Consider the following 14,152-nt stretch of genomic DNA (forward strand, 5'->3'; position numbering starts at 1 on the left):
TCATTAGTCATTCCAGTTCCTCAGACCCCCACTAGACTCTATCACCACATGGCACTAGCCCCTTATTTATTCATGACCAGAAGAAGTCTCCCCAAAGATCCAACTGTTGGGTGAAATAAGACAGCAAATCAGGTGTAAGCTCTAAGAACCGGGGCCTCATGGGGCAGTCTCCCAGTGTACCTCTTTTTATATTTAGGATAAAGAAACATCCTTTTCTTGTCCTTTTTTGGTAACTCTCGTAATGGACATTAGAATGGAGCTGTGAATGTCAACAAGTGATCTTAGCTGAACACAAGCTTTAGGCCTGGAAAGGAACCCCTAGAGAACATGTCATCCAATCCTCTTATTTTACAGATGAGGAAACTGGGGGCCAGTGAGATAAAGTGACTTGTCAAAGCTGGCAGAGCTAAGAAGCAGCAGAATCAAGATGGAAACCTCAGCTTTCTGACTCCAAATTCAGGGTACATGTCACTGTCATGTATTGTTGGCAGCATTACCCATCCATTATGAGCCCCAGCAGTCCATCAGCATGTCATATTTTTAATGAACTTTCCTTGCTTATATTTTTAATGGGGATGATCTGATGACAGTGTCCTGACTTAAAGAAGTGCTCCAAAAACAAAGATGTTAGATACCACATTAGGGCAGCAGAGGGACTATATTGTGGGACAAGAAAAGCCTTAATTATTCTCTCTAATATGAAGCCATAGAAGTAATTACCTTTTCTTGATTTTATAATGAGCAGGTAGCATCAAATTGTGGCCACCAGATCTTAGAGTTGGAAGGTACTGAGTTTACCTTATCCAATTTCCTCCACAATGAAGGAATCACTTCTATAATCCACCTCATAGATGGGCATCCAACCTCTAGTTGACCACTTTCAGTGACAGGGAATTCAGGACTTTCCAAACCATTCCATTGAAAAGCTCTATTTGCTAGAAGATAACAATGGCATTGAAGGAGACAAAGGATTTTACAAATGTCATAGTTGTTTTGGGCCTCACAGACATGGAAAATAGAGACAGAATTCAAAACTATCATGATACTAGGAGCTAGAATTGGAATAGAAGATTATGAGTCCTTTTTTTAACTTGTGGAAGGACATGCAAGAGAATTCTCTTTGGGAGGGCTTGGAAGAGATGATCAATTTGAGAGATAGGTCCACACTGGCTGATACTGCTGCTCTGTGGGCAGACAGCCAGTTAATCAATCCTGCACTCCTTCCAAATTATCCCAGTCCCAGGACAGTGATAAGCCTTGGTTTGGCTAGCAGCTACATGAAGGTACCAGATGTGAGGTGATGAGGACCTGTGCTGAAGTGTTGACAACGGAGATGGAGAAGTAGAGATGTTTTTGAAGAGAATAACCAGGAGACACTAATAAAATGGAATAATATAGTTCTGATTCAAGAATTTTTTTTCTTTTTTGATGTTGTTCCTACTTGCGTTTGATTTTCAGAGAACACCGGTTTACGGTGCCCACCCTTAGAAGAAATGGCTGGCTACCAATCCCTTGAACAAACTCTGCAGGTAAATACTAACAATATCCCCCTGGGTATTCTTGAACATCTGGTGAATTCCTCCAGCACTCATAAATGTCTCACACCTTTAAATTTGACAAGTAAGAGGTATGGAACATACTTGAAGGGTTGAGATGAGCTCTCAAAGGAATTTCAAAAAGTCACCTATGCTCTCAAGGCAACTTATGAAAACAATGGTGTTTGTGTGTTACTATTCACTATATACCTTGAATGTTCACTGTAAAACATACACCTTGGCATATTACAATATAAAAGCCTAGGGCCACAGAGAATGGAATTTTCTGGTAGAAAAATATTTGAATTTATTTTTAAAAATTATAATGAGGCTCTTGTCTATCAGCAGCCCTGCCCCTTATTCTATGCTAGACAATTGCCTATTTCGCCTTGTCCTAGGGCTGATTCTTGGGAAAATTGTGGAGGCATCAAAATTTCTCTTAGACATTTCTCTTTCATACCCCTTGCTTCACTTCCAACATATACTCCTATGCTGGACTCTGGCTAGTAAGAATCACTCTCTTGGAGAGTTTCACCATCTTCAACTACCTTTCCTTACAGCCCAATCCCCACAGATCCAAAATCATTCCTGTTTGTCTTTGCGGAATATATTTTACTTTCACAGTCTTCTGGGAATTTGTAACATTTCAAATGATCTAAAGGAACCCAACTGTGTAAACCTGTCATCTACATCCAAAGGAGTTGCTGAGTTGTCCCATGTCTGGATCTCTACTTTCATCTCCTACCTCAGTCCAATCTGTAGTAGTTACTTTAAAAAAATCCTTGTTGACCGACTCTTTCTCCTGCTGTGAAAAGAACTGACCATGGGTGAACTGCCTTCTCACATTCGCAGCTTCTCTGGAGTGGGGACAAGATAAGCAAAAGTTTTGGTTAAATAGTCCTCCTGCTGGGTTACTGACTGAGAACAAAAGTGACATTGAATTATGTCCTCTGAGCTCCTCTGCTTAATTTTACCCTGAAAATTAACCTCTGCATTTTTCACCAGTGAAAATTACTCTGTGGAAATAAGTATTCCCAAATTGAATGCCACAGTTCCTTCTGTATTTAGTGAATGGATTGGATTACGTGATTTCAAAGATTCTTTCTAGCTCTAATATTCTGTGCAATGAGTACTTTTTTTTTACCCCCCCTTTTTTTCTAGAAAGGAAAGCAGAAGATGAAGAAAGGAAAAGATGGAGATGTTGATGTGGGTAAGGAGACAGTCTCATTAATGTGTTACTTCTCCCAGTGTCTTCCTGAGAGGCATAGAAACAGTGGAACTGGGATGTGTGCCATCTTTTCCTTGTGAATGATCAGCTGTAATCACAGAAATAGAATAGGGCTGGGCATATAGGCAGAGAAGATGACCATCTGTGGTATAGTCTGACAACCTCAGAAGAAAGTTCATCTGCCAATAAATATGTCATTGGTCTGCCAGCATGCTTGAAATTTATTCCTTTGAGATAAGGCAAGGATACCCACCAAAATGTAAATGCCCCCAAAGGGGTATAATCCTAGCCACCCTCTAAGGTAGGATTCAAACGTGACTCTCCCTTCCTAAAGTCTTCTCTGACCCAAGACAGCAACAACGTCTGCAGTCTCTGAGCTCTCACGGCATCAGGTTGTGTTTGATATTATAGTTATTAGTGTCGTATATTCCCTGCCAGACTAGAGTCACTGCTGAGGGCTGGATTCTTATTAAACACTATCCAGCATTTGATTATGTATATAGTGCTGCTCTGTAAATGTCTGCTGAGCGGAAAATGTTAGATGGGAATGAATGACTCAATAAATAAATAACCTTGGCAAATGCCAATCTCTTAGGTATCTAATTATCACCACAAAAAGAGAGAGCAAGGCCCTGAAGGACAGGAAAAAAATGATGAAAAGGGGTCATGTCATGGGATAATGCTTAGGAGGAAAATCCCGGGTGGGCACCCTTGGGTGGAGAGGCAGTGACCAGAATGTTGGTCCATTGACATCTCTAGAAACACTTTAATAATCCTTTTATCTATTATTTTCATTTACTCAGTCATTATATATCATGTGCCTTGACTCTTAGAAAATGAGAGAAGGTCCCAAATATAAGGACTAAGCGGAAAAGTACAGTGTTGATTGATTGTCATACCTCACCTTCTCCAAAAGTATTTAGTAATGTATCTAACTGTGCAAATTACTAGGCTATCCACCATACAGAGAGAAATCTGAAGATAGTCCTGGATCTTACTCTTCAAATGCTTATAGTTTAAGATAAGCAACATAGGGAATAGCACCAACCAAGTATATTTGATGGGATCTGATGGGACTTGTTGGGATGTGTCATTATTGAGAAATACTTTCTCTTGCAGAAGGCCGTGACATTCATCAAAACAGTGAGCCACTGAGGATCATCCTGGTGGGGACAACAGGAGCTGGGAGAAGTGCTACAGGAAATACTATCCTTGGACAGAAAGTATTTGAGTCCAAGCTAGGATCCCACGCAGTGACCAAGAAGTGTCAGATGGAAACTGGGATGTGGAATGGGAGAAGAATATTGGTGATTGATACTCCTGACTTCTGTGAGCCAAGTGCCTGGACTGAAGAGATGTACAAGGAAATTGGAGAGTGTTACCTTCTCTCCTCCCCAGGTCCCCATGCATTTGTCTTAGTGACTCAGATTGGGCGCTATACAGCAAAAGATAAGGAGACAATGAGGAAGGTAAAGAAAATCTTTGGAGTAGAAGCCATGAGGCACCTAGTTATGCTTTTCACCCGCAAAGAAGATTTAGGGGAATCTTTAGAGGATTATGTAACAAATACTGATAACATAGACCTACGAAGGGGGATCCAAGAGTGTGGCAGGCGATTCTGTGCCTTCAACAACCGGGCCACTGGGGAGGAACAGAAGGCTCAGGTGGCGGAGCTGATGTTTGTGATTCAGAGGATGGAGGAAGAGAATGGAGGCAGTTATTACAGCAATGCTCTTTACCTTGATGCTGAGATGTTCCAGAGATTTAACAATAGAGGGTCTGAAGAAAGCTACCAAAACTACCTACAAAAAGTGAAATTCCACCTTCAAAAGCAGACATTGGACCTAAGAGAGGCTGAGGCTAACTTTATTGTCCAGGCATTTTTGAGGGCCCAAAAATGGGTTTCTTCTAACCACAGAATCTGTTTATGTCTTTTGCTTTTTGTCTTGGCTTTTCTTATCATTATAGTTGTCATATTGACTTCTCAAAAAGCCTGAGTAGTTTTCTAAGGTGGGTCCTGATAGTAATTATTGGAAGAGGTCCTTCTTAGTGTCACTATGATGGAATCGGCTTCCCTAATTTTTGAAAACATATATGAATCTCAACTCCTATCCTTATGGATAATGCTTGGCAAAGAGACATCTAAAAGAATTCAATAGTTTTCTCACTTCTTTTCATAAGAATTAGGAAATTAAGCTGATAGTTCTGATATCTGGTAGTGTAAGTGATGTATTCGAAGGGAAGCTGTGAGATGCTTCGGGCATCTATGGTGACCTTGATGGAATCCTAATAGAGCTGCCCCCAGCTCCAATATTCTAACTTCATTATGGGCCCTACTGAATAGCAGGCCTACTGTACCTACCTACCACTCTCCCCTCAACATCTTAACTTCTTCATAAATGCCTCACTGCTCACTAGAACAACAGGTGTGTCCATGAACTCATAGTTCTCACAGTGATGGGAACCCAGCCACTGCCTCTAGCTAGCCTCTCCCCCCAGACCCATTCCCAAAGAAAGTGGTGTGTCCATGCACTCAACCTCAACCACATTATGTATCTCGACCAGACAAGACCACAATTGCTAGCCAATCAGAAGACAGCACCACCAGGATGTAGAGCAGGATGTTTAACCACTAAATCATAGAAGGGTCCCACCCTAAGACAGTACCTGCACAGTAATAGTAAAGAACTGAGCTAGAGTGAACTTATGACCTAGAGAGGCTTATTATAATATCATTACCATACATGCATACCCCCCTAAATGGGTTTTTCTGTATGCATTGTGGGTAACTACATGATCAGTTCTACTGAGACTGGGAGCCCTCCTCCACTACCTAATCCTTTAACAAACTCCTCCTGCCTTTTTAATATTAATCATATTCTTATATTCTACATAAATTTTGATTGTGTAATCAGCATCACATTCTCTATAAAATTGTATGTCTTGCCTTACTGAAATTGCTAATTCTTCTAAGGAACTTAGATAGTCACCAGTGTGTGAAACCACAAAACTATAATAAATTTTTCTAAATGGCTTGGAGTTGACCTGAGTCTTTGAAATTCTTTAGAGACATCCCACCACAACTCTGCCTGACCCTCATCAACCTTTCTACTATTCTTTCTCTATATCCTCTGCCTTGACAATGCCACCTACTTTTATGGTTTTGACAATCACCTCTTTGTAGAAAACTCCCATGTCTGGATCTCTAGCTTAATCTCTCCAAAACTCTAGACCTTCATTTCTTATTGTCCATAGCACATTTCTACCTGCATGTCTTGCCAGTAATGAAAATTCAACATGAAAACAAAACTGCACACAAGCTTTTCCCCGAAATGTGCCCTTACTTTTTCCTACCTAAATTTATCCAGTTCCTGATATTTGAAACTTCAGGATTTTCCCTGACTTTCCCCTTTTAATTTACCTGAACTGTTCAAGCCCTGAACTATCAATTTGACCTCAAAATGTCTCCCCCATCTGTCCCTTCCTTTCTTCCCAAAGTCACTATCCTGATATCACCCACATATGATGGTCATAGATCATGGAATAACAGATTTAGAGATAGAAGGGACTTTCTAAGTCATCTAGGCCAATCCTTCTCATTTTATGGTTATGTAAATTGAGGCCCTAAAAGATCTTACTTTCGTAAATCTCTCCTACTGCAATTCATCCACCACTCAGTATTGACAAAGAACACTCCTTAAAGCACAGGTCACTCCCTCAGCCTCCACTCAATCAACTTTGCTGGAGTTTGCTGCTCCCAATTACCTCCAAGATCAAATGTAAAATCTGTTGGCATTTAAAACTCATCATAACCTGCCCCTCCCTTTCCAGTCTTCTTACATGTTATACCCCACCCCTGCCTCTCACATACTCTGTGATTCAGAACCACTGTTCTCCTTGCTGTTTCTTGAATGACCAACTCAGGTTACTTTCACCAGCTGTCACCCTGTCACCCTGTCATGCCTGGAATGCTCTCCTTCCTCATCTCTGCTTTCTAGTTTCCCTGGCTTCCTTCAAGTCCAAGCTAAACTCTTACTTTCTACTGGAAACCTTTCCTGGTCTCATTTAATCCTAGTGCCTTCCCTCTCTTGGGTATTTACAATTTATCTTGTATGTATCTTGTTTGTGCACAGTTGGCTGCATGTTGTCTCCCCCATAAGACTGTGAGCTCCTTGAGAATGGGGACTGCCTTTTGCCTTTCTTTGTATCCCCAGATTTTAGTACAGTATAGAGTAGGCACTTAATAAATGTTCATTAACTGACTGGCTTCCTGAAGGTCACACAGATAGAAAGTGTATGAATTTGATCATGTGCCTCTTCTCAAAACCCTTCAGTAACTCACAATGTTATAAAATGTGAGAGTTGGAAGGGATTGTAAAAACCATCTAATACAATCTATAGACCAATGAAATCCTCACTACAACAAATGTATTGTTGAATGAATACATACTAACCTAGTTCTTTTGACATTTCAGTCACTCTGAAGTCTGGTATACCTTTCCCTTTCCAATATCATTTAATACTACTCTTCTTTCACATACTCTCACTTCTAGATGCACTAAACGTCTTGCCTTCCCCTGTTCATGTCCTGTACCCTCTCACCTCTGTGCCTTCACTTAATTATTCCCCAGTCCTATGATATCCTCCTCCATCTTATCCAATGGTTGAAATCCTAACCATCCTTCAAGATTGACCTCAAATGTCATCTCCTCCACATCTTCTCTAGGCTTTCCATTCAGAAAAGATACTTTACACCTTATACCTCACATTTCTCTTGATTTGTATTTCTCTCATGTATTTAATATGCTGCATTGCATGGTATAGTTACCTATATCTATACATATACGTAGATACGTCTATATCTATCTCTCTCTATATTTATCTTGTCACTCTCTGTAATTATAAACTCCATGAGAGCAGGGATTAATATTTACATCTTACCTAGTACCTAGCCCAAGACCTATACACAGTAAATGCTTGTATTACTTCATTAATTAAATATTACAAATCTTGTTGGCATCTATGTTATAAAATTAATTCACTGCTTCACCTGATAAAAGAAGTAATTGCATGAATTTTTTCAGTATGAATTAGAACAGTGTTCTCCAAGAAAAATAATTTTGCTTTCAAATATTAGAAGGAGAAAGATTTTGTTTGGAGGATTAATTTACATGCTTTGAGTGATTTGAGGGCACCAAATAAAGAACTTAGCTCATTAACTGAAGATTAATCAGAAAACTGTTCCAACTTTCAAAGAAAATCTGCTCAAATGGCTCAATTTCCTCTCCTGACTTTGTTATTAGATTCAATTGAAAAGAAATAAAAATCGTTGCTTTGTTGATAGAGAATCTGGTAAAGTCTTAGGGTCACCTTTCTGGACAGGAATTTGCATGCTCTAGGACTGAAGATATAAACATAGGTGTAAAAAGTGAAGGGCTGGATGGAGCCAAGATGGTGACTGGAAAGCAGGGAACTGCCTAAAGCTCTCCCCCAGGAGCCTCCAAACACCTATAAAAATAGTTCTGAACAAATTCTAGAGCTGCAGAACCCACAAAATAGCAGAGGGAAGCAGGTCTCCAGCCCAGGACAGCCTGGATGGTCGCTGGGAGCAGAGCAGAGCCCAGTGTGGGCCGCGCCCAGACCAACCAGACCAGGAGCCAGGCAGAACAGTCCATAGCACCTGGAATCAGTGAGCTGTGGCAGTTACCAGACTTCTTGACCCACAAACACCAAAGACAACAGAGAAGGTTAGTGGCAAAAGCTGCTGGGACTGAGTGAAAGGAGTTCACGGTCGGTCACCACCCCGGGGGCAGTGGAGGTGGTGCAGCTCTGAGGCTGCTTCCAGAGCTACAACTGCAGTTGCTTCTAGCCCCAGGCCCACCTAGTGGGAGGAATTAAGTGGCAGATCAGAGCAGGAGTGGAGAGCCAGCTTAGATCTGAGTCACAGTCCAGGTTGGTGGTTCTTGGGGGAGGAGGAGCACTGGTATGGCAGAGCTTGCCATGTAGAAATAGCTCTGAAAGCAACAGTGCAGCCCCTCAAGCTTGGGACAAAGAACTCTCTACTCTATAAGCAGTCATACCCTGATGAAAAGCTCAAGGGTCAAGTAGTTGGCTGGGAATGTGGCCAGGCAGGGAAAATGGACTCAGATTCAGACTCAGACTTTGGAATCTTTCTTTGCTGACAAAGAAGACCAAAACATACAGCCAGAGGCAGTCAACAAACTCACAGAGCTGACATCAAAAGCCTCCAAGAAAAACATGAAGTGGTCTCAGACTATGGAAGAGCTCAAAAAGGATTTGGGAAATCAAGTAAGAGAAGTAAAGGAAAAATTGGGAAAAGAAATGTGAGTGATGCCAGAAAACCATGAAAAACAAGTCAATGACTTGCTAAAGGAGACCCAAAAACACTGAAGAAAATAATACCTTAAAAATAGACTAACTCAAATGGCAAAAGATCTCCAAAAAGCGACTGAGTAGCTTGAAAAAAGGCAGAATCAGCCAAATGGAAAAGGAGGTCCAAAAGACCACTGAAGAAAATACTACCTTAAAAATTAGATTGGAACAAGTGGAAGCTAGTGACTTGGTGAGAAATCAAGATATTATAAAAAACAGAACCAAAGGAATGAAAAAAATGGAAGACAATGTGAAATAGCTCATTGGAAAAACCACTGACCTGGCAAATAGATTCAGGAGAGATAATTTAAAAATTATTGGACTACCTGAAAGTCATGATCAAAAAAAGAGCCTAGATATCATCTTTCAGGAAATTATCAAGGAAAACTTCTCTGATATTCTAGAGCCAGAGCGGAAAATAGAAATTGAAACAATTCACAGATTGCCTCTTGAAAAAGATCCCAAAAAGAAAACTCCCAGGAATATTGTCACCAAATTCCAGACCTCCCAGATCCAGGAGAAAATACTGCAAGCAGCCAGAAAGAAACAATTTGAGTATTGTGGAAACACAATCAGGATAATACAAGATCCAGCAGCTTCTACATTAAGGGATCAAAGGGCTTGAAATATGATATTCTGGAGGTCAATGGAGCTAGGATTAAAACCAAGAATCACCTACTCAGCAAAACTGAGTATCATGTTTCAAGGCCAAATATGCATTTTCAATAAAATAGAGGACTTTCAAGCTTTCTCAGTGAAAAGAGCAGAGCTGAATAGAAAATTTGACTTTCAAACACAAGAATCAAGAGAAGCATAAAAAGGTAAAGAAGAAAGAGAAATCATAAGGGACTTCCTAAAGTGGAACTGTTTTGTTTACATTCCTACATGGAAAGATGATGTGTGTAATTGATGGGACCTTTCTCAGTATTAGGGTAGCTGAAGGGAATATACATACATACATACATACATGCATACATATATATATATATATATGTCGCTCTCTCTATATATAGACATATATGTATATATACAGAGGGCACAGGGTGAGTTGAGTATGAAGGGATGATATCTAAAAAAATAAAATCTAAAATCAAATTAAGGGATGAGAGAGGAACATATATTGAGAGAGGGAGAAAGGGAGAGATATAATGGGGTAAATTATCTCATATAAAAGTGGCAAGATAAAGCTGTTTGTTGGAAGGGAAGAGAGGGCAGGTGAGGGGGAAGGAGTGGATCTTGCTCTCATCAGATTTCACTTGAGGAGGGAGTACCATACACACTCAATTGGGCATCTTACCCCACAGGAAAGAAGGAGGAAGGGGATAAAAAAGGGGGGATGATAGAAGGGAGGGCAGATAAGGGGAGGAGGTAATCAAAACAAACACTTTCAAAAGAGGACAAGGTCAAGGGAGAAAATTGAATAAAAGGGGACAGGATAGGAGGGAGCAAAATATAGTTAGTCTATCACAACATGAATATTGTGGAAGAGTTTTGCAGAATGATACACGTGTGGCCTATGTTGAATTGCTTGCCTTCTTAAGGAGGGTGGGTGGGGAGGGAAGAGGGGAGAGAATTTGGAACTCAAAGTTTTAAAAGCAGATGTTCAAAAAATGTTGTTTTTGCATGCAACTGGGAAATAAGATATACAGGCAACGGGGCACAGAAATCTATCTTGCCCTACAAGAAAGTAAGGGAAAAGGAGATGCGGGGGGAGTGGGGTGACAGAAGGGAGGGCTGACTGGAGAATGGGCCAACCAGAATATATGCCATTTTGGAGTGGGGGAGAGGGTAGAAATGGGGAGAAAATTTGTAATTCAAACTCTTGTGAAAATCAGTGCTGAAAACTAAAAATCTTAAATAAATAATAATATTATAATTATACCATTTTCAAAAAAAGAATTCACTATTTGGTTTAAATTGGTAAAAATTGATCTTTTCTGAATGAGAAGGCTAGAAAAGATGTGGAAGAGGTGACATGTATACTTATACATACACACATATGTATGTTCAGGCATTTAGACATGTATATCTATATCTGTGTATGTTTATTTATGTATATGTGTGTATGTAATTTGTGTCTAATGGCAGCCATGTCTAGGGCAGAGGGGAGGGGAGGGAAGAAAAAAAAGAAAGAAAAAGAAATTTACATGATAACTCTATTATATATTTAAAAGGAATAACAAGTTACACATAATAAATTTGCAGTTTCATGTGCAATCATTTTTTTCTATTCTACCATGTTATGGCAATGCTTGTTTTATCCCATAAATTAAAAGTGAAATAAATAAAAAGTGAAAAAATACCTAATATTTACTTAACACATAATGGTTTATGGTGAGCTTTACATTCACCATGTCATTTGATTTTCACACCAACTGGTGAAGAAAATATTTCAGGTATTATTGCCGCTATTTTAAGGATGAAGACAGTGAGGGTCATTGAGGACAAGGAGAAAAATGACTGAACTATTAGAGCTAAGAAACAGAGATGCAGCTCTTAAGAATGAGGAGGGAGGTGGACCACTGAGGTAAAGGTAGCCATTAGTCCTCCTGTGGATGATTATGTGCCACCATGGGTGTTGTAAGGTGAGAGGTCATCTAATAATGGGTCAATCAAGAAGAAACAAGTGGTAAAGGTTGGTGATGCCATTTTGGGCAAGTGCTTATTGAACTGATAACAATGATAAGAGAGGTCTGCTGTCTTGTCAGGATAAGATAAAGAACATCCCAATATTTGTCAAAGTCATCGAGTACTAGCTATGCCTGTGATTCATCTGGGCACAAGTGATACTGATAGAAAATAATGGCAAATATTCCAATGTTTTGAAGAAAAGGCTGAAAGATTTGAGGGACATAGTGTTTTTCTCATTGTTGCTCATCAGAGAAAGGTAGATCCTGAAAGTTAATAGCTAGTTAAGAAGATGGTGTCTGAAAATGGGATTGAATTTCTGACCATAAAGCATAAGAAATAAAGGCTCTTGGCTATTGGCAGAGTACAGCTAACAACAGCTAGGAAGAATGTATTTGCTTATAGTTTTACTAATCAAAAAGGTTTCAAGATGAAATGAAGAGGAGTTGGTGGGGGCGGGGTGGAACCTACATATAATTACCAAGCTATGTACTATAAAGAATAGCTACAATATAGAAAGCAATATAGCAATACAGATGCCCAGAAATTCACAGAAGACAAAGTCCAAGGAAACAATCAGCAGAAAAGCCATGGCCTCAGATGTCTACAAATATACAAAGCAAGTGGAACTAGACATCCTTATGTATGGAGGCAAATTTGACTTCATATCTATCATTGAGGAAATAAGAAGGAAAAATTCTAGGCTGGATCCGATTTTTATCAACAAGGAAAAAATGTGTTGCTTGGGTAAAAGAATGGGTACTTTGGAAAAAGAGACTCTTCTAGGTTAGATTTTGTAATAGAGAAGACAAACACCTGTATGGTCTGACATCCACCCTATATTTTAGGGCAGCAGATTCCTAAGGATTCTGAGAAATGATAGGTAAGATCTCATGGCATGTGGTTTTGTGGGAGAAATTATCCAAAAGGAATGAGAAGTTGTGAAGAATGAAATTTCAAAGACACAAAGAAAAACAGTTTTGATGATAAGAAAAATGGTGAATTGTGACAATGTAGATAGAAAGGAAGCTCGTGCAGGATAGAAATAGGATATCATCAATACAGAAGGAGTCCAACTAGGCTACATTTATTGGGAAAGGAGGCACTACATCAGATAATTTTTCATTTTAATTAATTATAATTGTTCATTAAATGTTAAGCTCACTTGTTTCTATCTACTGAAAGAAAGAAAATATTGAGAATACTCTCGAAATTTTAGAACACTGGAACAAAGATTTTATCTCCCTACCTTAGTTATAACTCTGGTGGCCACCCAAATGAAATGGTAATATGATCTTAGACTGAAAAGAGAGATAATGTGCTGCACAAAGAAGGTGATGTTCCTATTGCATTCTACCCTTGTCAAATCACATCTGGGATATTTTTTCAATTCTAGATGTTATATTTTATGAAAACATTCATGAACTGTAGTGTGTCAAGCAAATCATATTGTAAATGAAATAAAAGCCCCAGAGAAAAAGATTGGAAAAGAAATGAAAGATTTGTAGGGAAGACTTGGAAAGAGAATTAGCAGCTTAGCACAAGAGGCCTAAGACTACCCAAAACAGATAGCTTAAAAATTAGAATGGGCTAGCAACAAAATTGTTTAAAAAATCATCAGATTATACTATATGAGGGTGAAGTGGATCTGTGGATCATTAGCCAATCAGTCAGTCAACAATCATTTATCAAGTGTTTACTATTCACTAGCACTATGCTAAACACTGTGGATACTAAGAAAGGCAAAAAGAAACCCAAACCAGTCTCCATTCTTTTTTTTTGAAAGTATTGTCAAGTTTATTATATACGCTTTTAAAAAGCAAAAGGTATGGGATGGAGATTCATAGTTTCACAGAGAATCCTCTTTTGGTGTGTAGGCAAAATCCTCTTTCTTGGTGGTTAATCAGAATACATTTAAAAAAACATATATTCTAAGAACAATAAACAATATGCCTCTTCTCTTTTAAAAGGTTGATATAAGGGGAATGGGGAGAGGAGAACACTTTAGTCATAGGCAATAGCAGAAGCATAGAGTTGGGAAAATATGGGCAACATATGGGGATAAGAAAGTGGGATTCTAAATGCTATCCTGGTCATGAGATACTGCCATTTACCACCTTTAAATGAAACCTAAGTGGGAGAAAATCTGTGATATGTGGAAAACGCTGGAAGACCTATTGTCCAGCCCCAACTCTGCAAATCTCAGCTTTGTGACCTTGGGCTAGTCACTTTAAATCTCAGTTTTCTCCTCTGTTTAATGGGGTGCTTTGGACCAGCTGACATCTAAGATCCTCCCTAAGATTTCTTCTTTTTTTGTCTTCCTCATGTTATTTATGATTGATTTATTTATTTAACATATTTAGTTTCA

At 39.2% G+C, this 14,152-nt stretch overlaps 1 protein-coding gene across 1 annotated transcript in view; it reads left to right on the plus strand.

Moving 5' to 3' along the window:
* LOC118850930 (GTPase IMAP family member 8-like) overlaps positions 1–5,802 on the plus strand; it is a 53,673-nt gene extending 47,871 nt beyond the window's left edge. Inside the window, exons 8-10 of the mRNA XM_036760548.1 lie at positions 1,459–1,529; positions 2,697–2,745; positions 3,883–5,802. Coding sequence (XP_036616443.1) covers positions 1,459–1,529; positions 2,697–2,745; positions 3,883–4,760 — 998 coding nt within the window. The 3' untranslated portion in view covers positions 4,761–5,802. The remainder of the gene's footprint in view (positions 1–1,458; positions 1,530–2,696; positions 2,746–3,882) is intronic.
* The last annotated feature ends 8,350 nt before the right edge of the window (positions 5,803–14,152 follow it).

The sequence above is a fragment of the Trichosurus vulpecula genome, chromosome 5, assembly GCF_011100635.1.
Source record: "Trichosurus vulpecula isolate mTriVul1 chromosome 5, mTriVul1.pri, whole genome shotgun sequence".
In the NCBI taxonomy this organism is placed as follows: Eukaryota; Metazoa; Chordata; class Mammalia; order Diprotodontia; family Phalangeridae; genus Trichosurus; species Trichosurus vulpecula.